General features: G+C 49.1%; 8 protein-coding genes across 8 annotated transcripts; 3 read left to right on the forward strand and 5 right to left on the reverse strand.

The window, feature by feature from the left end:
- Positions 1–3,090: 3,090 nt before the first annotated feature.
- On the reverse strand, positions 3,091–4,897 carry BDW43DRAFT_272031 (glycoside hydrolase family 128 protein). The gene has a single exon (XM_032041491.1). It carries the CDS (start codon positions 4,579–4,581, stop codon positions 3,760–3,762), a length of 822 nt encoding a protein of 273 aa, XP_031901803.1. The 5' UTR covers positions 4,582–4,897; the 3' UTR covers positions 3,091–3,759.
- Positions 4,898–6,963: 2,066 nt separating this feature from the next.
- Positions 6,964–8,625, reverse strand: BDW43DRAFT_309797 (uncharacterized protein; the record flags this gene model as incomplete). Its single annotated transcript, XM_032046777.1, has 2 exons — positions 6,964–8,383; positions 8,477–8,625. The coding sequence occupies 2 exons, from the start codon at positions 8,623–8,625 to the stop codon at positions 6,964–6,966; spliced, it is 1,569 nt and encodes a 522-aa protein (XP_031901804.1).
- Positions 8,626–9,004: 379 nt separating this feature from the next.
- On the reverse strand, positions 9,005–16,274 carry BDW43DRAFT_272039 (putative ubiquitin-protein ligase E3 component (UBR1)). Its single transcript, XM_032041492.1, has 2 exons — positions 9,604–16,274; positions 9,005–9,534 (listed from the first exon to the last, which is right to left on the reverse strand). Exons 1-2 carry the CDS (start codon positions 15,774–15,776, stop codon positions 9,267–9,269), a joined length of 6,441 nt encoding a protein of 2,146 aa, XP_031901805.1. The 5' UTR covers positions 15,777–16,274; the 3' UTR covers positions 9,005–9,266.
- A 9-nt stretch (positions 16,275–16,283) lies between these two features.
- Positions 16,284–17,178, reverse strand: BDW43DRAFT_272044 (cytochrome b-c1 complex subunit 9; the record flags this gene model as incomplete). Its single annotated transcript, XM_032041493.1, has 5 exons — positions 17,085–17,178; positions 17,000–17,019; positions 16,845–16,910; positions 16,735–16,783; positions 16,284–16,665 (listed from the first exon to the last, which is right to left on the reverse strand). Coding segments are annotated over exons 1-5 (200 nt in total), but the record flags the coding sequence as incomplete, so codon positions are not given.
- Positions 17,179–17,263: 85 nt separating this feature from the next.
- On the forward strand, positions 17,264–18,749 carry BDW43DRAFT_272046 (putative RNA binding protein Pym). Its single transcript, XM_032041494.1, has one exon. It carries the CDS (start codon positions 17,485–17,487, stop codon positions 18,136–18,138), a length of 654 nt encoding a protein of 217 aa, XP_031901807.1. The 5' UTR covers positions 17,264–17,484; the 3' UTR covers positions 18,139–18,749.
- On the forward strand, positions 18,282–18,710 carry BDW43DRAFT_48163 (uncharacterized protein). Its single transcript, XM_032050118.1, has one exon. The coding sequence runs from the start codon at positions 18,425–18,427 to the stop codon at positions 18,677–18,679; it is 255 nt and encodes an 84-aa protein (XP_031901808.1). The 5' UTR covers positions 18,282–18,424; the 3' UTR covers positions 18,680–18,710.
- hem14 (oxygen-dependent protoporphyrinogen oxidase) lies at positions 18,743–22,702 on the reverse strand (the record flags this gene model as incomplete). Its single annotated transcript, XM_032044701.1, has 5 exons — positions 18,743–19,531; positions 19,598–20,281; positions 20,359–20,682; positions 21,233–22,202; positions 22,260–22,702. The coding sequence occupies 5 exons, from the start codon at positions 22,700–22,702 to the stop codon at positions 18,743–18,745; spliced, it is 3,210 nt and encodes a 1,069-aa protein (XP_031901809.1).
- Positions 22,703–23,509: 807 nt separating this feature from the next.
- On the forward strand, positions 23,510–24,531 carry BDW43DRAFT_272053 (uncharacterized protein). The gene has a single exon (XM_032041495.1). It carries the CDS (start codon positions 23,754–23,756, stop codon positions 24,087–24,089), a length of 336 nt encoding a protein of 111 aa, XP_031901810.1. The 5' UTR covers positions 23,510–23,753; the 3' UTR covers positions 24,090–24,531.
- Positions 24,532–25,152: the final 621 nt, after the last annotated feature.

Consider the following 25,152-nt stretch of genomic DNA (forward strand, 5'->3'; position numbering starts at 1 on the left):
AAGTCCCCCACAAAAGGTGTCCCCACTGGAGACTGCTCCGCGTCCCGTGAAGAAGCCCGCCAAAGAAGCCACCCCAGGTGATCCCCATACGACTGATGCCGTCTTGGCTTCAGGAAAGGAAGAAGACTTCTGCGTTTCCGATGAGGCGGGGGTGGGCTTCCCTCCGGAGGAACAGGCGGGAAAGGTCGAGGAAGTGGAGGGTGGGTATTGCTAACGTTGTCAGAGTATCGACATAAGCGCTGCGGACTTATCGGATGGATAACTGACGGAGAGTATGTGTTCAGGACCAGCTGCTCTCCTAGACAGTGTGACTCAAATAACTTGATAGAAGAGCTTTCCAATTTATTCGATTGGGATCTCAATGTAGAGGAACAGGCTAAAGTATATGAAATGGGGAATGTAATGTCAGATGAAGTCTTCAAAGAATGGAGACTTGAGTACTACATGAAGCGAGGATTCAGAACAGCTAAGATAGATAACGAGAAACGCTGGCCGCAATTTAGGCTTGAGAGTAATCCAAGTTAAAATGCGTTACACCCCTTGTTCTCCCTTACTTTCCTTCTACAAACCCAACGTCCTCCATACTGTTCAATGCAAGCTTTCCATATCCTCTCGTGCATGGAGCTGCTGCAGTGTATTGCTCGGTCGGAGCTATTGTTACCTATCAATTTACCTGGGCTTGGAAATTTTCCTGGTACATAAACTGAATCCAGAGGTACTTGGGAAGACACAGCATATAGAGATACCACTTGTAGCCCTCACAAGTATTATACATGTTGACGTTGAAAGAGCATATGGGCATGTGCAAATCATGATACAAATGGCAAGTCCCCTGTCCCATGCACATGAATTACTATGGAGGCACTTCAGTTCCATAAGAGCCCGTGAAACCAAGTGACACGGACAGACCATTATGAACTGTCATTCAAAATCTCTGGCAGGCAGCCCTGTCTCTTCATCTGCTATCCCAGCCAGTCTTTAAATCAAATTCATCTCTTCTTTATAGACCGCACACGATTTTTTTTCTTTGTGGTCTTGCCAGAAATAGCAGCCTGGTGCTACACAGGACATGTACATGGCCAATAATATTTGCCTTATGAGCTATTATTAGTACGTGGCATTGATTCATATAGTGTCTAGTGATCTACTGGCCTCAAAGATGGCACTGCGTCATGTTCTTCTATCTTTCTTGAGCTGCTTGTGTCCTTGGCCAAAGTGAGCGCATTCATTGACCGGTCAATGTCAGTCCCACTAATAGGAGGATAATAGTAGGATTAAACATATTGAAAATTTTTGTGAGCCATCTCCTTAGACTCTGACTAGGTCGAGTTTAAGTGAAGGGCCAAAGATGGGCACTAATGAGCATACGTACCATCTTGTTCTCCGCCATTACTGGTGAGGGACATAAAGAGAGTGAGGGTATAATGCGTGCTACTTCCAGATATGCCATCTCATTTCTCTCCCGCAACAAAGATTCCCTGTCATCATCCTTTGAGATTGCCCTAGAACCATATTACCTGTTCCAACTTAAAGATAATGATAATTTCGACTTGTACAGCAGCCCTGTCGGCTAGTAGATCATTGATTTTGGACGGTTGAATCGAGAGGCGATCCCCAACTACTGGGTGCGGCATCATGTATATGTACAAGTATCGTTTTGGTTTCTCTGAATGGTAAGCTTGCAGTATTTCCATAAAGAGCCCGGATTAGAGGTTTCCAAGTGAGTTGTGTTGAATGTTGGGTTTCTCGAGTTTCCATGCATGGTTTTTACCCCCTTGTGTTACTGGCTATGTAGATAATTGACAGCTCCAGGTTGTCTTCTTGCGGCTACTCGTCGGATTGGTGCCCTACAAGGGCCTTGTTTTCAGGTCCATAAAGCAGGCATGGGAAACCGAACGGGACTCGCGTGCTTCAGATGTTGCCTGATGTATTGATATCATGCGGCTAGTTCATGGACCTCTCCACGCACGTCTTATGTTGGCATATGTGTCCTACCAGAGCGTCATTTGGAGAGAAGGTCGTACGACAGAGGCTGAAATGATCAAGTCAAGGGTGCTTTTTTTTCCCACCTGCTCGTAGATGTATGCCTTTTTGTTCCCCACAGAAGCTTACTGTATAAGTAAGACCAAAAGCATTTACGTCCGTTCTCAATATTATCCCTCTTGTAGAAGGTGAAGAATTTATTTTTTGTCGTACCGCACTCAAAAAGTGGAGCTGGGCTGGTCAAGGGTCTATATTTAGGGTCATGTCCCAACATTCAAGTACCTTGTTGGCACGATATATTATAATCCAAATGAGGATTGCTGGTCCTGCGTGGCAGACAGACAGGTAGGTAGGTGGCAGGATAGTCAACGGACCATATTTGTTCCTTGAGGAAGTGGGGTCAGATAGGTGTCCTGTTCTGTAGAATGAAGGTCATGGGAAGAAAGATGAGGCTGTTTGTAAGTAGGAAAAAGTGGCTCTTACAAGACAGCATGAACAAGAAAGAGAGGTTTGTCTGTTGCCTATATGGGCTTTGGAAAGGGTCTAGGAATTCAATATCGACTGCGTAAGTTAATTTCTAGTAAGATAGCTCTTGAGGAATGGAATCTATCTACTTTCACATTCCCTACAGATCTCTATATAGAAGTATATATATACTTCCCAAGAGGTGTCTTCTTTTTATCAACATTTTTTATGAGATGAAGCCGATATAAAAATTTTGATGTAGACGTCGAGCATTCCTCTGATCATGAGGAATGGTGCCCTACCCTGAAGCCCTAACCACCACCTCCGTCCAATACACTTACACCCAACCAGCAGCCCCTACAATCGCAATGGAGTCAATTATCTAGCGGTGATTGTGAAATTCTATATAATATTCAATACAACCCCAGAGTAAGTCTACAATTATGATACATTACATTATATAAAAATTGAGTATATTATGACCATAACAAATCATATGCAACCGAACATGGTATTCATTACAAATGTATAAAATCGCCGAGGCAAATCGTTAACCACAAGGCCAAGTCTTAACTAAGTACCTAAACACCTCGGAAAATACTACTGATTTATATTCAAGAATTGATTTCTTGTAGAACAAGTCAAAAACGATCAATTAGATGACTAACCAGTCATTGAACAAGAAAGAAGGGAAGGAAGAGTAGACTAGAAAGAAAAAGAAAGAAAAAGACAACTTAGCCCCCCACTGACCGACAAAACTACTAGTATCTCTAATTAAATCTACCGAAACCCCATCCTCCATAAACCAACAATGATCAATTACCTGAACAAGAATAAGAAAAAATGAAACCGAAAACCCACCAATCCCTTCCTAGAACGTTCTTTGTTTGTCACAGATGTAACAATTCCGTGGTTTCAGGGCGAGGGGTCGACCAATGTGCTTGCATCTCCGGGCCGAGAACCATGGTTCTGCGTCAATAGTTTGAGCACATGTCACTTTACATTTATTGGTTTCTGTGGAGGAGTTGCTTCTTGTTACTGATTGTACCCTCTTGTCATTTAGTGCGAAATAGTACACTGAACTAAATGTCTTGGATAAGAGGTCTAGAAGCGTTGATGAAGAGTTTTCCTCACAGAGTAACTCCTAGATACACCGGATCCCATGGATCGGTAACCGAACCCAAGTAAACAATGCATCCTACCCGTAAACAAGAAAAGAAAGAAAGAAAAAAAACACCAGTGACCGATCCTTTCCCAATTTTTTATCCGTTGTTGTAAGAAATATTTACCGATAGACCACAACACCCCAACTCAAGAGAGATAGGTGTAGGCCTTTCCACTGGCGCTCAATTCACTACCCTCGAGCAGATAGCCATCGGCACACATGAAGTAGGCATACCGACCGATTCCGCTCTGCGAGTCAAGCCAAGGGATGACCTCGTTCAGGAAGTCGGCGGATTCCTGGGCAGACGAGCCGGCGGTCATGGCACTGCTGAGCGCGAACTCGGTCACCCAGGTTTCCTCCAGTCCGTACTTGGAAGCGAGCTCCTGGGCTTGCGTAACGAAAGTCTTGAATTCGTCGGCCGATTGGCCGTACCAGTGGACGGCCAGCACACTCATGCCGCAGTCAGTGCAGGCGTCGAGGAACTGACGCATCCAGCCCAGACCCATGTCGTTGCCGCCCCCGTTGGTCACGGAGGGGGTGACCAGCTTGGCCTTGCCGCTGAAGGGTGTGATGTACTTGGTGTAAGACTGGGCGGCGTCCGAGGGAGACATGCCGGCTTGGGCGCTGACATCGGGCTCGTTGAAACCCATGATGTAGGAGCAGCCGCTGGCGAGCACGGTCTGGATAGTGTTGAACCAGTCGCCGAACATCTTGCTGCCCCAGAGCATGGGGACGAACTCAACCCCCGAGGGCAGGGTGCCGGCGGCAACCATGTTCCAGTCGTAGGCCCAAGAAATGGCACCACCGGTACTGAGGGATTCCACGGTCGAGGCATCGTTGTAGGCAGCACCGCGCTTGCTAGAGGAGCGCTTCGTCACATGCATGTGCGAGTGCTTGTGGGCATGTGGCGCGGCCACGGCGGAAGAGGCCAGGAGACCGGCGGCTAGGAGCTTGGTGAAGGAGACCATTGTGATGAGATTGGAACTTCGAATGGGTTGCAAGAAGAGAGAAGACCGGTTCTCAAGATAAAGAAGGTCAGAGTAAAGGAAAGTGGGGCTTCTCAAAGGAATGACTTATTGACCGTGCACGGCACAGGACAATGTGATAAAGGAATGTGATAGAGAAAGAGGGTCTGTACTGAAAGAGAGAAATACAGAGAGAGTGAGATGTAAAGAGAGAAGAGAGGAAACGAGGAGTAGGAGGTGAGGGGGCGAGGGCCTAAAAAGGGTTATATAGGGTATTAGGTCCCCCCTCCTGTCCTCTTGCCCTACTTTTCTTGTCTAGTGGAAAAAGAGCCCTCTCTTTTTTTCTTTTGCTCTTTACCTCTATTGAACTATACTCTTTTCACCTTTAGTGAGTTCTTCATTTGAACTAGTATCTTTTTCTTGGACTTCTTATGAGAACAATTAATTCTATTAGTGGTAGTATTTATTATTCTGATTGCAACACCCCACCGAGTTGGAGTTCCTGTACCTGAGAAAGGATCCACGGGATGCAGGATTGGCATTCCATGGCTCCGGCAATTGGGAAAATTAGGGCAGAGACACAAGTATTGACCCTTCAAACAATAGTACCTTTTCCTTTATTTTTTATTTTAATTTTTTTTTTTTTTTTTTTTTTTTTTTTTTTCAAACGGGGGAGTCTACTCATCACACGGTGGACTAACAGATGGGGTATATAAAAATATCCCTAATAAAACGTTCCCCCCTATATATTTTACACCCAGTCAGACCACTTCCGAGATATCCAATGCAGGTACACTTGTCGGTGTGTGCGTGTGTACTGTGTACTTAGTCAATGCATTGGTCCCCACCGGGCTGGATCCATTCAGACAGTCCAGGCCCTTGGTAGTACCGAGAAGCTGTACCGGGTAATCCTCGATACCTTCCGTCTGTTCACACTTTACATATGTAGACATCACATACATATCAGATGAAAACTTCCTGGATCTATCTCAATATTCTGACATATCCGCCACTTCCCCAAAGACCGTCATGATTGATGAGGGTGAGGGTGAGATAATACATACAGGTAATTAGTTAACAGACTACAGTTAAGCATCGGCCGGTGTGCAGACTAACGGGATCTTAACAAGTCCAATCACCGTTTCTTAGCGCCCCCCAGCCATCTGAAACACGAACTGCTTTTCCGATCCTTGTTAGAGAGGTGACGTGTGCCATCCGCGCCTCTCAATATATTGATCGCTTCACCATATCCTATTTTTGGCCAATGGTCTACTGGCCTATATACGGATATACCCCCTATGTTTAGGCAGCGATGAGAGTACCGTATCGGATTCCGGGTCGGTCATCTTCCACGGGATGCCCTCTTCTATTTCCTTTTTTTTTTTTTTCTCATGGGCGCCATGGCTTGAGAGAGGGTCCCCTCTCACTCCGGTATTGGCCGCTGTCAACCAGAAACCAGGCCCATTGGATTTCGAAGTCCCACGTCCCAACTTGCCCCCTCCTCAAAGTCAGTTTGTGCCAATGACGACGGCACAAATCCTGTCCGGTGGATTATTACTACTGGAGACGCACATGCTCTAGCCTGTGGCGAGAACATTCAGAGATTTCCTGTCAAACGGTCCTCCCTGTTAAGACAATTAGTCGCCAAAAGGAATGTTCGCCGAAGTGTCTCTTACTCGTTCGGTGACATAAACACCCATTTCTTGCATTTGACCGGACTCGACCTCCCCACGTCATTTTGCAGGCGGAGATTTGTTATCTCTTGCGGGTCGAATCCAACCGGTAGGTTATTGAAATCGTAACCGACCTAGGCTCTGGCAAAAGTCAGCATAAGGCTGAGCAAGGTCTTCCACCCTGGCACCTCAGGCTGCGACGCGACGCTTGGGAAGTGAACCGTAACATGCTCGAGCTGCGAGGTAGGCCGGGGCTTCCCTCGTATATTTCGCTCGGCCAATCAAGGTTCCATCCAAGCGGGAGACGCAGAGTGAACACGGCCTCCGAAGAGACTTCACACTGGAAGATAGGGGGAAGAAGGCGAGGGGACGGGCGGGGTGGCCGCATCGCAGCCCACAAGAGGGTGAATAATGCTCGGGCTCTTACCTGAATGATTGATTATAAGTGGATAGTGACAATCGTATCCTAGTTGAACGAGATGTAGCTGGCCGTAAACGTATGTATATCACTGGGGGAAATTGGGTGGTACACGGCCGACCGCCTGATATAGGCAGGTCGCAGGACCATCACAGACAACACTCAAGCAATACAAGCAATGAAATAAAAGGAATATTGATAAGAAAATAATAAAAAAATATTTAGGATCATATATGCCAGATAAATGTAGGAAAACAGTGGTATCACAACTCATAAAATGCATAAAATACAACATCAATCTTTCTTCCGGCCGTCGAGCACACGCATCACATCGGAAGCGCTGTCCTTATCCCCTTTCTTCTTCTTTGGTCCACGTTTTCTCTTCTTACCCCCACGCTCTTCCAGTACCACTTCCTCGTCTTCATCATCCTCAACACGGCTACTACCGAACCCAAGGTCCATGTCCATTGCGTCCAGCTGCTCGCGTCGTCGGGCTTCTTCGAGGAATTTCTTCCTCCGGAGAAGAGTCTCCGAGTCCACGTCTTCTTCTCCTTCCCCAGCATCTTCCTCTGCGGAAGGCGAGGCTCGTCGCAAGGCAGCGGCCCGTTTGAGGGCAGCTAGTAGAGTAGGATCTTTTGTAATAGGATTCAAGCGGTCAGCATCAGCGGCCTCATCGGTCGTAGATGTCGAGAAGTAGTTGCGTGGTTTGGCCGGTGCTTCACTAGAAGACTTCTGTGTCTCCTTCGGAGCTGTGTCCTCGGTAGTGCGAGGTGGTTTCCTAGCGACTTCACCATCCTCATCTGAGTCCGACGAATCATCACTCCCTATATCACCCAGAGGATTGTAATCCGCACCAACGCCCGCAAAGATATCATCATCCTCATCCTCCGACGGGGCAGCCGGCTTCGCCGCAAGCTCCGCCGGAACCTCCATGCCCAGCGGCTTCGCATCCTTATCAGGAGCCAAAAGACCCGCCGCATTCGTCTCCCCAGGCTTATCCAACCATCTCACCTTGCGCTTCACCTTACCCTCAGCATCCGTAATCTGCAGAATCTCCTTCCGCCTCCCATTCTCATCCTGCTCAACCCACCGCTTCTTCTCCGCCTTCGAATCCCCAATCCGCTTGAACTTCGACCCTAAAGCCGGCTCCGCTGCAGCAGCTGCAGCTTCAGCTCTGGCAGCCCTCAACTCCCTCAAGATCTCATCCCTCGACTTCCGCCCAGGAGGCGGCGCCATATTCCCCTTCTTCTTCTCCTTCTCTCTCGGCGCCGAAGGCAACTCCCCCGTGTCCCCTTCCACCAACCTCTCCAACTCCTCATCCACATCCCCCACAGCCTCCTCAGCCTTCTCCTCTTTCTTCTCAACATCCTCCCCAGCTCTCACGCGCCTCAACAACTCCCAATCCAGCCCTTTAACCATATGCGTACTCTTCAAATTCCCACCCACCCCCAACTCCCCACACAACTTCTCAAACGTCTCCCTCTCAATCTGCCCCAGTTTCACCATCTCCTCTAACGCCTTCACCCTCTGCCCCAAATCATCGCTACCCCCCTCACCGTCCTCCGCCCGCAACCGCGCCGCCCGGTCCTCATACCCAGCAGGCAGCTTTGTCCCCTTCGGCGCAGCAGACGACCGGAACCGTTTCGTTGCTGGTTGTCCGTCGCGTCGGTATTCGGCTAGTTGGCGCGCGAAATCGGGGCCTGTTACTGAGCGGCTGGAGGGATAGGCAAGTTAGTTTTTTTTTGTTTCATTTTAATTTCTTTTTTCTTTTTTCTTTTTCCTTTTTTATTTTTAAAGGGATACGTACGGCGTCATGGGGATACTGGAGCGCATTCGGGAGCCCAAAGCGGGCGTTGCGTTTCCGGTGCGGGTTGCATCCTTGGGGGAGGGGTTGCTGTTGGTTTGTTGGGGCTTATTTTGGTCCAGTATGAGCCGGCGGAATTGTTCGTTGTTCATCTTTTTTGATTTTAGTTTTAGTTTGGGTGGTATCGAGGTAAGGTGTAGGAAGGGAGGGTATATGTATGTAGTTGAGGTGGGGATGTAGAATAGCGGCTCCGAGTTAAATGAGAAAGGAGGGGAAAATTTAAAGAAGTAGAACCATGGGCACTCATGTGCACTGTCTGTACATCTTTGCTTGAGGGTATCACTGGTAGAAGTGGTGGGAAGAGTGACAGAGAGAGAGAGTGGGAAAGCTGTTCGCGGGAGAAAAAGTAGGAAAGGTCGGGGTTCTTGGCATTTCCGTCGACGCAACGTTGATTTTAATAGTGTCACCATGATCTATGAACGACGGATGTATAGTTTGATTACTTCACTATAATAGATTTTATATGTATGTTGGCTCTGATTGTGTCACTCTGTGTTTGTATAATGTAAAGGGATATGATGAAATAGCTATAGCTATATTATCGGAGAATCATACGTTTGATTCAATAAAAAGTATGTATCGCAAAAAATGAGATCATTAAGAATCAATCATGCAAAAAGAACAATCAAACGACTTTTCATCAGGGCATGGGACTAAAATGCAAAGCCAGTCTCAATTACACTTGAGACATCAAGACAAGTACAAGAATGGGTAGTTCGCTCCCTAGAACCTCTTAGATAGTTTCCCATCCTCCGTTGTTAATGTCAGCTTCGAGTTTCCGGCTGATCGTCGCGGGGATGCTGTGCGACAACCATACGTCACGGAGAAGTCGGTCGTATCGTTTTTGGTTAAGGATCAATTGACGATTGCGGCGAAGGCCGGGGTCCACTTCTCCATGGCGATCCAGGTAAGGTGCGTAATGCCAGGAGCCATGCTGGTTGTGCAGATACAGCACTGTGCATTTGCGGATATTGATAAACAGTCCGATATTCTTGCCACATCTGTGTAGAAAGGTGTCAGTAACCCATACAAAGAGTGCCAAGCGTGAGAGAGGAAAAAAAAAAACATACTTTTGAATGTGCTGATTGCAACCGCCCAGCTTATTTTCCATACAGCACACAGCTTGCGAGCAGAAGATATCTCCACAGAAGAGGCAGATACTTGGGTCGCTTAGTTCCTTCTTCGAATTCGGGCAACGCCTCCGGTTGGCCTCCTCAATCAAGCTATCATAGTACTTAGGAAGGCCGACCAATTCGAAAATGCCCGGATGAGGGAGACTAGGCCATAATTTGTGATCGCCAATGCGGATGCCTGAACGCGAGGCGTTCCAGTGGAAGATCCAGCCCGATATCACAGCGTCAAAAGGACTGCCGCTCTTCCTAGCCGGGTTGATAGATGCAAAGATCTCATCGACTGAAGGAAGATGTAGAGCCTTAGTAAGACGGTCCAGCTCCGAAACACCCAAGTCGTGGAAGCCAGTGTTCGGGAACTCAACGCCATGCTGCACGTTAAGTAGGATGACAGTTTTGCGGAGGAAAGCCAATGCGTAACTCGAGACTAGACGTCTCAATGCAATGACCACGCCAGGCGTCGCGGAGTCCTCACCGTCCTTCACGTAGCCACTCTCTGCGGGGAATGACGATCCTTCCGCCCGTCCGACTGAGTTCGACTTTAGCTCCGACACGACGCAGTTGAAAAACCGCCTGGTAAACTCGTATCGCTCGTCAGACAACTCTATGTCCAGCAAATAGTGTGCATCACCATTCTGAGCCAGTTCCTCCTTCAGTCCAAGGGGCCACAGAATGTAGGTCACGGCGACTTTGACAATCTCGGCCACATAGCACATTTGGATGAGGTGGCGAATGTCAATATTGAGAACAGGCAATAAGGATAAAGAGCATTCAGCCAAGAACACGAAAATGTCTTTACCGAGCAGTGGCTCAATTTCGCGGACATCGTCAAGGAGCGCCGTTCCGCTCAAGCAAGGATGGCCAACGAATAGCTGACAAATCTTCTGACGATGCATCTCCTGAGATTCCTCGGCGGAACGATTGTTAGGTCCGCTGCTGTCATGCAAGCACCCCACTGCGGCATAGGTCAAAGCCGTCTCGGCCAAAACGCGGAGATGGGTCAAGGTCAATTGGGGGATCTTGTCTAATAGAGTTGATCCTGGCTCCGATTCGACCCCACGCTGTTGGATCTCAGCCGCGGCGATGCTGAAGCCGAAGCTCTGGAATAGTGAATCAGTGTGGATGAGGTCATCTGTCTTGATAGTGTCTGGGTGATGACTGAAAGTTGAGTAAATGTGGTTCAACCTGAGGGTCTGCTTGAGTCGCTTGTAGATCTGAAGCAGCTCAGACATTGGGCTGTCTCCCGGACTGGACACCTGCTGGAGAGGGCTGACTGCGGGAATATCATCCTGAGATGGGAAGATGCCAGGAACCGGCATCCTCGCCGGCGGGACATAATGCGTAGTCGATGGCAGCGGAGACGTCATTAATTGCTCGGTTTTAGAAGCAAGAGGGGGGACCAAGCTCTTGTTAAGGTAGTCAAGGAACATGTCCCGATACGGCTGTTGCTGTATTTTGTTCTGTTCCATGAGCAGCGCATGATTCCTTGGATGGGACAGAGCAGATTTGACTTCCCCCATGATGAATTCATTGAAAGACACAGCTGTGTTTAGCACACCAGGATAGGACTCCTCCTTACCCTTCCAGGTTATAGGTAAGAATGCATTTCCTAGGGCCTTGCACAGAGGGCATACAAATTCGTTGAAGTTCAGGCGCTCGGGGTGATTACGCGCGATTTGTTGGCTCTGGCGTCGTTGGGTAGCAGTGTAATAAACTTCAAAGCACGAATAGTGCATGATGTGCCCACAGCCCGTCGTGACAGGCCCACGCAAGGCATTCTTTGCATTGAAGCCTTTACTCAGCCCGACCTTCTCGCTGATGACCTCCCCGCCCGTAGAATCAAGCCGCTTAACAGTAGTTCGGTTTTCACCTGCGACTCCGAAAGGCCGCAAACCTTCGGCAGACTTATCCAAGCTTAAGGGCGTCTTCAGCACTTCCCGAATCCAGTCGGGATCCCGTATATCTGTTTGCCTCATAATACTACTATCTTGCACCAAAGCGAAAGTTCCATAGAGTCTAGAGTCACTAGTTTCCTCCTGACAGAGAATACAAGTGCCACTCGGATACTTCCAAAGCTTAGTCTCAGGGGCAGCCTCAGACTCAGACTCAATGTCGCTGAAGTCCTCCTCTCCCCAGTCAATCGCGCCTTGGCTGTTCAAGAAGTTTTGCTGTTGCTGCTGAAATTGCGCCATCACTCTTGCCTGTCTTTCAAGAGCTTGCTTCTTCTTGATCTCTTTCTCATTATCGGTGTCGATGGCAGGAGAACTTGTATCTACCCGGTCAAATGGGAATTTGAGCGAAGCTGTGGCAGAGGCATATGCACGGGGGTGCCTTTGCCAAAGCTTTTTGAGAATGTGACGGATTTTAGGGCCACAGGCCGAGAACTCATTCATGATGGAAATCTTCTCCAGCAGGCCAACAATGGTCAGGTCACCCACCTGGGTGGCTCTGGCCTTTGTCAAAGCGTGAGATACGAATGATTCCAGGGGATCTTCCGACATCTGGTCCTCATCGGTGCTGTCTTCTAGGGCAGCAGCAAGTATCAAATGTAGAACAACTTGCAAGAACGTCTCGACCCGGGTGGGGGGGATATTCGGTGTGCGATCCTTCGAGGAGACCACGTAATCAAGGCATTGGTGAACGATTTGAGCAAAGAGCAAGGTCCGTGTGAAGCGTGGAAGGTCAATGAACGCCCCGGAGGTAATCGGCCTAAGCTTGGGTTCAAACACAACATCGGATGGTTTCTTGCCTGTCTTCTTCGCCATCCATTCCTTATATATATTCTCCGCTTCATCTCGCTGGTTTTTAGTATAGTGAGCGCTATACGGATCGACTAGATCGAGGTATTGGGACTTAAGCTCAAAGGTGCCGGTGTCGTTCAGCCCTTCAGGGGGACGGAACCCTGCTACCTCTTCCAACATGTCCTGGAACATATCGGATTCTAGTAGCTTATCACTGAGGCGAGTCGATAGATCTGAAAATGAAAGAGGCTTGAAGCACAGAACGTGTGCAATGTCGCGGCGAATATTTTCACGCATCGCGGCATCGCCATCGTCAATAGCTGCAAGTGAATTCCGATCCGTCAACAAAATAACAAGCAGATGGACAAACTCCTCGGCAACGTCAATAATTTGGTTATCCTCGTAACCAGCACGAGGCATGTAATTTCTCGTCATCCAGTCCACCATTCCAAACCTATCTGCAATGGATGCAAGGACCCTGCTTGGGTTACAGGTGACTAAGGCTGTTTGAAGAAGGAAGATATCGCGATAGTACGCAAAATCGCGAGAGGATACGCCACGGTATTGCGACATCTGATGCCGGAGGCTGAGCCCGTTGCGAACCCACATGCCGGCTTTCATCTGGGCTAGCCAGGCGCAGACCCTGAGAGGAAAGTCGAACATGGAAAGAAGCAAATCTTCCGGTCCAAGACTGCTGTCATGAACAAAATTGTCGTTCGCAATTTGTGCTGCCTCAAGCAGAGCATCACGCATCAAAGAACTGCTCATGTTACGTCCACATTCGAGTAGCCAGGAGAGAGTGTAGTGCAATGCATGATGGAAACTAATAGAGCCCCGTTCAACAACAAAGTCTACGACACGATGGCGTGAAACCTGGCCGGGATGGTCTCCCTCGAAGTCAAAGAATGGCAAAGATTTGAACCGAACGTACTCCTTGACTTCTGCTTGGTCGAAACGTTTGCGCTCAATTCCAGTCGAGTGGACGACTGCAGATACAGTAGCCACTTTAAGTGCTCGTAGCAAGTTCTGGCCTCCATCCGTCTCAGGGTTACGAAATGCCTCACAGAATTGACGGCAGAGCCTATTAATCTCCCGCATGAGGATCGATGCGCTGATCCAAGCGTCCGTTTCATACTCCACATGCTCTCCTACGGCACGCACGTTGGGGCAGATACCCTGCGAGAGTTTGACCAGGTCCAGGAACTGGCAGAGATACTGTTCCTCATTCCGTACACGGACCTGTACATACTCAGACTGCAGCAGATACCGTAAATCCAAGAAAAAGTGGTATAGGCGCCTGTTTGTCACGGAACCAGCATCGAATGCCAACGTTGCATTGGGGTTTACTTCGTACGGCTCCCCAACCTGCCTTGTAGTCAGGAAAGTATACAAGATCGACATGACCTTTGTCAAAAAGTTCCCCCGAAGGACAATTTCTTCCGTTATGGAAGGTGTAGTAAGAAGCTGTAAGGATAGGTTGACAATGGAGTGATCTGGCTCTCTATCGGCTATCAGGTAAAGTTGTGCGAGTGCGGTGTAAAGAGCAGACAATCGCAGGCCCATAATACGCTTAAACTGAGGAACATTAACCACGGTGCCAATATAGAGATCGCGAAGATCAGTACGCGTCTTCTTCCAAAGTCTGAGGTCGAAGAGAATCATCCAGTCGAGACGCGTGCGTTGCCACAGATCTTCATACGCGGGGATGTTGTCGCCTCTCGTAGGTCCTGATCTGACATGCCAATAACTCGGCGTCTTTGCCGGGGAAGGCTTGACCACACCAGATGGTGTTTTGGGGATGGAGACGAAAGATGTCGAGCCTTCTTCGTGCGTCTGACTGGAGACCGAATCGTTAGGAGCATGTTGCGATTCGTTTTCGATTCCTTCTGCTTGCGCTTCCTGTTCCTCCTGCTGCGGTTGCTCTTCCGTGTCAGGGTTTTGTCGCTGGCGAGCGAATCCTAAGAGAGTCTGGATAGTATCCAGAGCATTATCCGCATTTTCCATCACCATATCTTCGTCTTCGTCCTCAACTTCCTGGCGCAGCCTGTTGAAATCCATTTCCATTTCATCATCTTCATCGTCAGCATCATCATCATGAGCTTCAACATAATCTTCATCGTCTTCGCCTTCGTCATTCACACCTTGGTCATTGCCATTGTCGATATCCTCATCGTCGTCATCATCATCCTCCGTCGCCAGTACAACTCGGCCCTGAGGCGACACAGTGAGCATGACCGTGCGATAAGGTGCATTATCCGACCTCTGTTGGTCATCGATGCCTTTCATCCCAATATCTGCATTGAAGGCTCCGCTGCCGCGGCGCCACGGGCTCAACAGTTCCTCACAGATAGTGTGGCGTAAAATCTCATTATCTTCCAGGACACTGCATCCGGAAATGTCCGCAAGCCACTCGACGATCGTTCCACACATCTGCTCGCGAAACGTGTCCCGAGCGGACCGAATCGTAACGGTGACCTTAATCTGTTCGATGATCTTGGACACGGCCAATAACCTCTGCAAATCTTTCGAATACTTGACTACACTTCGTCCGATGTCATTGGTCTCCTGGGCCCTATCATTTCCAAAACGATCCCGCTCTCGACAAGCCCGACTCACTTGAATGGCGACATCGCGAATAGTGTGCTTCTCATCATTCCACAGCGCGAGTGCAAACTCCGGCTCTTCCTCAGGCTGGTCACCCTCACCATACCACCCTGGGCGTAGCCGCGAGGCCTCCTCGTCCTGTCTGATACCTGCTTCCGTCTTGGGCAACCGCAGCTGTTCCGGCGAGCAGGAGATGACATCAGAGAAGTAGTCGAGCGCTCGAGCGATGGTCAGGCGGATGTTATCCACCCAGTCCCGTGGCAGTTGAGCCTGCGCCCGTTCCTTGCCCTTCTTATCCCCGCTATCGGTATGGATCGCACAGAACAGCGGCAGTCGCCAGGCCTCGTCATCACCACAGTCACAGCACCCGCAGTTCCCCGACGAGAGCGAGATCTGGTACTGGTGCCCGGTATGGTCGGATGAATCAAAACAACGGCTACAGAGCACGCATGTGTCATCCGCAGCGCAGGTAATGCAGCGGTACGTCGCCTCCCCAGCTCTGAAGATATGACCACAGCGCTTTCCCCGCGCAGCTTCCGTATATTCCGCACCTTCCTTGGCGCCCTGGGCTTCTGCTAGTTTCCACGGTCCGGTTGGAAACCCATCCGGAAATAGTTGTCGGAGGCGTTCTTCGTTGTGACCAGTAAGCGAACGGAAGAGAAGCTCGAGCAGATCTTTCTCCGCTTGTGGGCCGTAGCGGTAGTTGTGCTCAGAAGGAAGCCGCTGAAGGCTTTCACCAAGAATCCTCTCACATTCTGTAAGCATCATTTATCGTCTCTAGTCTGAGAAGACGAGGCCCATTCAGTTGTCAAGGGTATGGAGTGGTGGGATGTCGGCGAGCTGGGAGCTCCGCGTGGCGGGACGGAACTGTGGTCCGGTTTGTTCCACCGCGATAAGGGAATGAACAAAAAGTCTCGAGAGCGTGGAGGGCTCTTCAGTGAGAGGCTGGATCGTATGTGCACAGCGAAGTTTGATTATATCCAGGTGAGCCTAACTGAAAAAGAACAAAAAAATATGGAAAGGAAGAAAAGAAAACCCTGTCAATTAATGCTTAGTGATCCGACATTCTAAAGAGATCGATGTCACTGTGGGGGGGAAGATTTGGTGGGATTAAATGGGAAAACACCCAACGGCAAACCCACCCATTAAGTCTTTTGAGTTATGAAACTCCCCGGCTCTTTCATTGACTCTGAAAGTAAACACAGTCAACCGACAAGGGAATGGAGACAAGCAGGAAAGTGCATTTGTAGAAGAGACGGATTGGAAAGTTCCGTTGCAGATGTTGTGGTGTTTGGGGATTATCCTTTCTACTTACTGGCATCGAATGACCGCTCTCTTGGCGCCACTGCCACCCATTGGCAGGCCATATTCTCCCCACCACCGAGAGTATAACTAGACAACGAAAGGAGTATATAGAGACAAGACACGGTTATTGCTTAAGGTTGCAGGAAATCAATTCAGAGGTGAATACAGAGTTAAAAGATTCTATTTCATACAAGACACACGCAGCATATACCAATGTCTCTCCAGTGCTCGGCTCTAATATAACATGGGACCGACATGCTTCCCCAGGATTGCTCCATCAATTACTGCGACTGCTTTACTCATCATCCTCTTCCTTGACGAGGAACTTGTGCTTGATGTCCTTCCATTGGCGCTGTAAGATTCGTTAGTGCTATGGTCCTTCACGGCATCCATCCAGAAGAGTCGAAAGTTAGAGACATACGCCGCTGTTCATGGTATCCCAGATACGGTTGGAACCGGAGTCAAAGGCACTGTTTGTGGGAGGCAAGTCAGCAACCGAGAATAAGTGGCACACGTTGGATCGACACGCACATCTCGAAAGCGAAGGCACTGGCGAAGATGGCCGAGAGGTAAACAGCGTTCCGGCGGAACAGGCCCCTAAATACCGTCAAAGCAATCACAGGTTAGTGAGGCGGAGCTATAGCCAATAAGGCCATTATTGGGGGATCCGGGGATGGGAGACATGCTGGTAGAGAGCGGAAGCAATCTGAAGCGGTAACTTATTATTAGCCATTGAACATCACTGGTCAATTCCAAACAGGGGCCACTTACAGCGCCGGCCATTGTGACGGAGTGGAATGAGGAGAAGAGGGCGGAAGAAGAAAGACAGGCAGCAGGTGAAGGGGACTATGTCACAATGGAGGAATGCGAGGTTGAAGTTTCGAGCCGACAAGTCGGCCGGGCGCGAAAAGCACCAGCGGGAATCACCGGGACGCTGATTGGCCGGCCGGAACGAAGTCTGCGCAGAGCCTCCGAATGTCCGCCTTAGGAAACCACGAAACGAACTTCTACAAAATTATTGTCTCACTTCTCTCGCTTCATAGCCCGTCGTCTTTTAGTCTACACGCAAGATCGTCGGCACCAGTCTACTTTCCCTTTCTACGCTCCCTCCGAAACGGCCGGAGAAAAGCATTAAAAAAAATACCCCGATAAGCCGGTGATCAGCGCAGTCATGGCTTCCACGAACTCGGGAATCACCACAGACGAAACCACCGGAGAGCGCTTTATCCCCTCTTCGCTTCGGCCCGATGGCTCAAAACGCCGCGAAATTCGTGTTCGGCCCGGTTATCGCCCCCCTGAGGATGTGGAACTGTATAAGAACCGCGCTGCAGAAGCCTGGAAGAACCGTGGTAAATCTGGGGTGCCAGGAGCAGAAAGCTTAAAGAGTGACAACGACACAGCCACTAAAGCAGGCACCGCTGCCAGCAACAAGAATGCCAAACGGAGGGAAGCCAAGAAAAAGGCAAAGGCAACACAGGATGGAACGGCTTCTACCGAGGGCAGAAACCTGAATGAAATCGAGGACTGGCGTGTCTCTGCTTCGAGCGCCGATAAGAAGCAGCCTGATGGATCGGACAAGGCAGCTGCAGGGACCGAAGAGGCGGCCGACCCAGAGGCGGAGAAGGAAAAGAAGGCGCGCAATCTTAAGAAGAAGATCCGGCAAGCACGCGACTTACGGGACAAGAAAAACCAAGGAGAGTCTTTGCTGCCTGAACAACTGGAGAAGGTGATCAAGATTCAAGAACTCATCCGCCAGCTTGATGCTCTTGGGTTTGATTCCAATGGTGACAAGAAGGACGGTTCTGCGGGAAAAGAGGATGTCTGAAACTGATACGGTGTATTGTCGATCAGGAATGATATTTCAATTCGGCGGTTCTTCCAGAGGCCCTCTTATTATGGACCGCCTACCTCTCGCACCTTGCTGTCTATATTGGTAGCCGGAAGGACTATTATCTCAAGGCGCTTTCGAGCATATCTGAGCCTGTGTTTCGCAGAACCGCTTTCTGCGAGTAACACAAGGACTGGCCGCATCGCGGTTGCAATTTGAGTCTGAGCTGCATATACACCCTCCAGCTTACCCACCGCTTATCAGATTATCGAGGAACTCAAATATGGAAGATCCTAGCGACTACCTTGTCCCTCTCATGACAAAGGCACTGTCCTATGGACTTAGGGTATCAAGGGTCTCCGACCATTCATATTATATTCTCACTGTGAAATTTGCCTATTTCTTTCTTCGCCTAGAACTTATATGCATTTACTGGTCAATTCGAACCCACTATAAGCGACTCGTTACGCACTATGTTTACAGAGACAAGTCTGCAATCTGTCGAGCTCTTTTTTTCTTCCCATGTCGGCAAGATTAGCGTGAGTCTATATTATATAGGATATTATATAGGATCATAAAGTTAAATAGAAGAATAGTCGTCTCAGAAATGTTTGCGTTCGGATCTGTACACTTCAGCCCACCGTACAGGAGAAGTAACTATGCCACCCTCCAACTCCCATCTTTCATAGTCAAACCTCCTCCAGGGGCGATCGCCGTCACCGGGGCCCAGCTTCCGAGCGCCGACGCCGTACGACGCGGATAGATACGCCTGCCGGATACAATCAGTCACACCAACACCATTGTACCAACTTCCTGCCAGTGTGAGTCTGTTATTGAGCTCGTGGCGTGTAGAACGCGAGAGCTCACGCATGCGAGATAGATGCCCAACAGTATACTGAGGAATGGCATTCCGCTGTAGCCGACTTCTTGTTACAGTGGGCGCATCCGTAATTCCAAGATGCCGGTGAAGCAATTTACGGGCCATCGCAACAGCTGTCTCATGGTCTGGATAGTCTGATTCCTTCCACCCATCCCACCAATGGCCACCCATCATCACTGTAAGTTTAGTTCCTGGTGCAGTATCTTGACCGACACTAGAATCGGACCCAAATATGACCCCCAATGCCCTTTCGGGATTCTGCTCATAAGGGATGGACCGCGGGATCAGATATCCAAAACCGCTGACCGGAAGGAGGTCCGGGTTTGGATAATACAGGTTGACAACCATAACCGTTACCGCATAGTTGTGCTCTTGCAGATTTCGAATAGTACCTTGAGGTAGTTTCTGGTCTTGCGTTGTGAGGTTGGCGAGCTTCTTTGCGAGATCAGGAGCTGGAATTGTGGCAATCACGCGGTTATGGACTCGAGAGCTATCCTGCCCAGATCCAACCTAAGGAGAACCTATGTCAGCGGACTGCACGCGGATTGTAAACCACATGCTCTTCTAGCAACTTACAACCAAATCGTGAGTAGTAGGGTTTTGAGTAATGGACGTTACGTCCGTATTCGCCAAAACATCAACCTTCTCAGACTTGTTCAAAGCACCAACTAAAGCATCGGAGAGCTGACCCACACCCTCCTTCAGCGTCAGAACGCTTGTCTTGTTGACAAGCGTCCGCAGGCTTTTCCAATAGGATCCCGTTTTCTCCTGTGGTACGGTTTCGAGGGCCAACAGATCATCCATGAACATATGCCTGAAATCCGACATTAGAGAGTTAATATAGCCTCCGATAACTCGGCGGTCATCGTTCTCAAGGTCGCGGAAGCTACCCATGATTGTCTGTGCGCTTAGACGACTTATATCACCCGCATAGATGCCATGGTATAACGCTGAAACAAGATTGTCCGCCACTTGCGGACATAGCCGGCGCGATACAAAGTTGGCAATGGATTCGTCTGGTGTCCTGGACTCCGGGGGGGCACGAACCGGTTCGAGGATAGCACTACCAAGTAAGCCCTCGAAGACCGGCTCACGTAGCATAGCATATAGTGGGTTTGTGATATTTTGGATCGGGCCGGCATCGGGGTCCGGTGCAGGCATGCGAACGAGGTGATCGGGGTAGTAGATATAGCGATTCCGTGCGGCAGGCGACGACTTGCTCGTCAAGAGAACATCATCATGTAGTCCTAGTTCGACGAGCTGTCACAGCGCGTGATACCCATTAGCACTTTTTCATCTTTCTAGAATAATGCAAACATATGGGGTCCTCTTCACACCAGATCAAGAAGGGGTAGGCACGCGGGGACTGAAGTCCGCAAGGTCCGCGGGCCATACTCAAAAACAACGTTCCCACCTTCGACCGGAATCTTTTCTGACAGCAACCAGCCCCCTACACGAGGAGTCTTCTCATAGAGTGTGACCTTGGAGCAATTGGGGTCCTGCGATAGTCGATAGGCTGCCGTGAGGCCGGTGATGCCGGCGCCAATGACCGCAGCATCGTACGTTGAGGTATGTGAAGAATGTCTCTGGCCGATGCGGGCGAACGCCAATGGCGTGCGCAACCCCCTAAGTGCACGGCTAGGGGCACATGGTAGTCTCATCTCCACAATTAGCGAGGGTTGAAATGTGAATGATGAGAAAAGGGGAGCATTGTTAGAAAGGCAAAGGTAGAAGAGATGGTTGACTCTATCAGGTGAGCTTCTGCAAGAGGCTGCCGACGGCCGGCGGTGTAATTGCACTGAAATTACCTAAATTTCACTGACCAACCGTACGTAGTCATTTGGATATTACAGTTGTTTTTCTATAAATAAGTGTCCAAGGGGAAGGAGAAAAAGCCATGCGAGATTCCATGATATCAAGGTCTATTTACAAAGCCAGTGTAATATTCTCTCTGCCAATCCTATAGATAAAATCAAAGCTAACGCCCTTCCCACCAGTCACCCATCGTCCGCACTGAAATAATACATGATATTAAACCACATGGGGAATTTTGAACTGTGACTTCGTCAAAAAGAAAAAAAAAAATCGTAGAGATCGCTCTTCGAATTATGTCGTAATCTCTTGGCTGGTCTGGGAAGAGCCTTCCGGAGCGCCGGGTTTGATCAATTCCTCTGCACCATCCTCATTGGAAACGAATCTCCTCTCGCTCACATGCGGCTTTTGCTGCCCATCAGCGGTCCATACCTTGTCCGTAAACGCCCCTTTCTGGCCCTCGGCATGCTTGTAGGAGCACGAAGGGTTAAGACAAGGGTTGAATTTGCATGGGGTCTGGACATGAGTGAACTTGCATCCCTCAACCGAGCAGTCGGCGCCATTCCGGCATAGAGGCATCGAAGGATGTTTAAAATGGCAGTGTGGGTTCGCACAATGAGGGAAGAATTTGCACAGCTCTTCCGCTTGGTGTGCCGACTTGACAGCTGGTGAAGGATGACGCGCGGTACACTTCCTGTTCTTGCAAGCGGCTCCGTAGGGGCATGCATCGGACAAATCAATGTTAGTACCCTCGGGGGCAGCCGGCGACTGGTGTGCAAAAGGGCAATCTCTCCGGGTACAGCGGAGGTTAAAGCGACAAACGGAGTCCGTATTACTTTCATCCTGTTCTCCGCCCTGGTCTGTCTTCATGTCCATTTCGGTATCGGCGTTTTGTTCGTCTCGTTTGCCAAAGTTTCCATGTGGCCGACGTCCCTGTTGACGTTCCACGCGGTCGAACAATGAGCGACCCTGCTGCGGTCCGTTCTGTTGGAAAGCTGGGTTGATCGCAGGAGACACGAATCCCGGCATAAATTGAGCCATCATCCTTGCTTGTTCTTCAAGTAGAGACATGAGCTGCATCTGATCATGTGGCGTCATGTTCATCATATTCCCTGGGCCACCCGCCATGGGATTAGGCCCCATACCCATTCCGCCCATTTGACGTCCACTTTGCATCCTTCCCCCACCATGCTGATGGAAGCGACCCTTTGTATGATCACGGCCATGAGAGTTGATCCGTCCACCACCACCTTGGCCACGAACGCGATGTAACGCAGAGTCGTTGCGGTCTAGCTGTCTGTTTATTTGATTGAGCATCCTGCCCCTCCCACCTTGACGATTGTTGCGCATCGCCTTTGGTCCTGTGGGTCTATTATTATCTCTGTTAGCCCGAGTTACCAGCGTAGAGCCAGTGGAAGCAACCCACATCGTGTCGTTCGCAGCTCCAGAGTCACCCATGCTCAAATCGGCATCCATGGTACCATCTCCCGAAAATCCCGCATTCATCTGTTGAATTGGGGTTGCCTCCTGGTCGTTGAATGATGGAATGGCCTGCGCAGAGTCGGTCTCAATTGAAGGGAGAACACCCCCGCCGTTGATCTGTTGATTGAGGGTCTCGACCTGGTCGAAGAGCCATCGCGAGAAGTCAAGGGCTTGTGTATCTCCTTCGCCTAGTCCAAGGAGATCATTTGAGAGTTCGCCAGCGATCTGTTCCTGTGTTTTGCCATTGACAAGCATGAGGATCACGTATTCGGTTAATGCTGAATCATCGCCGCCATCGGAGCTCCATCCCATTTCTACTAGTTTCGGTTGAATCACATTACTCAAGGCCTCCGCAAGGGGGGTGCCAACAGCGACCACCGCAGTCATCGCGAAAAGTTCAGACAGTCGAGATCGGATCGAAGGGAATAAATAACGAAGGGAATCGAGAGGGATAGTAGGACTCGGGCAGCCCGCTGAAAAATCGGTTGGGGAGTCCTCTCTTGCCTTGCCTGGCAAATAAAATCAGACGAAGACTAATCTGTGGGGGGTGGTTCGGAAAGTGGAAGATCACAAGGGTACAGCAATGAGTTCGTTGGTTTTTTTCACTTCATGGCAAGGAACTTTGATGATGATGAAAGGTGCCAATACCCACCAGCCACAAGGTCACGTGTACGTCTGGTTGCCGGTGGCGAAGACAACACAAATACTTTAGTCCATCGTACCTAAAAGGGAAAGCGGTACGTAACTCACATATTCGAGTTACGAGTATTTATATCTCTACTTAATTGGGTTTCCTTTCTCGTAAAATATTCTAGTAAAATACACATAAGAGGGTCTACCGTTATTATTTGTCCTGACTAAGTAAATTTCGGTTTTGGTAAGATGATGAGCCATAGAACTCATGCTGCTGGAGACACATTTCTCGACAATGCTTGCTAAGAAAGCGTACAAAGCATTCTGCCCAGGTCCGCTTCTGCTACGCAGCCTTGGTTCCGACTACGGAGTACAACTCGTACCTTTTACATTCCTCTTTCTCGCGGTCAGATCTTCATATATTACAATCCACCCAAATAGGAATGACTGTATCCCCTAAGATATCTCTAAAGGAAGGATGTCCACATTCTTGCGAATCAATCCATCACCCATTTTACTAATACTGTTAAATTTGTACATCTGCAAGTGAACAACTTCCCCCGCAAGATATATATATCTACCGCAGTTCTCAAGGATATTCTTTATAGCTTGGCACTTAGTCTAGTACCACTTAGTGAGACATCCCAAACAGGGATCATCACACCATCAAATGGCCTTATTTCGTCGTCCCTGAACTATTAACTCATGTAAAGCCCTAAAAAGGCCCATACATACGCCACACCATGAACAATTCATCAACCGAAACGGCAAGTATCCAAATCCCCATCCAGAGACCATCACAAACATGTCGCCCTGGAATCCCACTCTCGAAAATGAAGGTAATTCAAACCTAGACTTCATTCGATCATCACTCTCCTCTAAAACATGGTTTGGCTTTGACCTCGACGACACACTCCATGAGTTCCGGAGGGCATCAGCCCACGCATCGTCAGCTGTACTTACCGCAGTCTACGAAGAAAATCCGACTATAAGCGTCAACGACCTGCTGATGTCTTGGACATACCACTCTGAAAGACAGCAGGCGCTTTCGCCGACGGTAGGACTTCGATCGAGTACCCCAGAGAACGCTTCTCCCTGCTTCTTCATGGCCGTGGACTGGAAACATCGACAGAAAGATTAGACCGTCTCTTGGAGACCTACGAAAGGAATCTAAAAGGAACCCTAACGCTGAAACCAGGCTCACTCCGACTTCTCCAACGGATTAAGAGTCTCGGGAAGATAGTTATCGTGTAACCGAGGGTCCGCAGGATGCGCAGCAGTGGACCGTGGAGGAGCTTGGGCTCTTGCCGTATATTGATGTGCTTGTTACTACTAACGAGATTGGGATATCGAAGGTCGACAGGTTGTTTCCTATCGTGTTGAGGAAGTATAGTATTCCCGCATCGAAAATTGTGTATGTTGGGGATAATGAGAAACGGGATGTTGTTCCGGCTCGGGGTGCGGGTATTCTGGCTGTGTTGTATGATGAGAAAGGTGGTTGTGGGTTTGATGATACGGCTGCGTTTCGGGTGGATTCTCTGGAAAAGCTGGAATATCTATTAGGTTAATTGGTTAGACAGTGGGAATAGATAGACAAACGGTTGAAGTTATCTTGGTTGGGTCAATTCTCGTAAGGGGCATCAAGACTACGACCAGCTAACATAGCGAAAGACTACTACTGCATAGACATGTTTGTGAGGTTTACAATGCAAAGCCTACGTCATCTATATATTGCTTACCGAAATCAAAGATTACGGCGAAGTATGGTTGCAAACTTAGAAAGGGAATGTGGATATGATATCAGGGGCGTTACCGACGAGTTGATATGTACCATGGCAAATCATGTAGGGGCCCGGAATAGTGACTCCTCAACCTCATGCTCAGTTAGATCATGTTAGAAGTGGCTTGATATTTCATCGATGACTCCTAATATTCATCAATTGGTCATAACTTCAGCTGCATTACTACAGAACTCGTTTTGGAATGATGAACAAGGGGTAATGAAAGGATGTCTTGAATACGTTGACAGTAAAATGATTTGTACCATACCAACATAAACGTTGCATACAGATAAGATGTCTATGGTATGAGATCGACCCCTTTGCATATTCCTTTTTCCTTTTTCTCGTGAATGGCATTCCACTCTGGGATAACACATCGACATGCATGGCAGTCGGCACCACCTTCCGGAACAGATCCTGTGG

The sequence above is a fragment of the Aspergillus alliaceus genome (assembly GCF_009176365.1).
Source record: "Aspergillus alliaceus strain CBS 536.65 unplaced genomic scaffold BDW43scaffold_14, whole genome shotgun sequence".
NCBI classification, from domain to species: domain Eukaryota; kingdom Fungi; phylum Ascomycota; class Eurotiomycetes; order Eurotiales; family Aspergillaceae; genus Aspergillus; species Aspergillus alliaceus.

What these genes read in the sequence shown, in the direction of transcription:
- BDW43DRAFT_272031 (XM_032041491.1), bottom strand. Translation starts at nt 4,581, where the DNA reads ATGGTCTCCTTCACCAAGCTCCTAGCCGCCGGTCTCCTGGCCTCTTCC.
- BDW43DRAFT_48163 (XM_032050118.1), top strand. Translation starts at nt 18,425, where the DNA reads ATGGAAGATCCTAGCGACTACCTTGTCCCTCTCATGACAAAGGCACTG.
- BDW43DRAFT_272046 (XM_032041494.1), top strand. Translation starts at nt 17,485, where the DNA reads ATGGCTTCCACGAACTCGGGAATCACCACAGACGAAACCACCGGAGAG.
- BDW43DRAFT_272053 (XM_032041495.1), top strand. Translation starts at nt 23,754, where the DNA reads ATGTCGCCCTGGAATCCCACTCTCGAAAATGAAGGTAATTCAAACCTA.
- BDW43DRAFT_272039 (XM_032041492.1), bottom strand. Translation starts at nt 15,776, where the DNA reads ATGATGCTTACAGAATGTGAGAGGATTCTTGGTGAAAGCCTTCAGCGG. An exon ending in TGCAATCAGCACATTCAAAA is followed by an intron (nt 9,535 to 9,603) that starts GTATGTTTTTTT and finishes CTTTCTACACAG; the next exon opens with ATGTGGCAAGAATATCGGAC.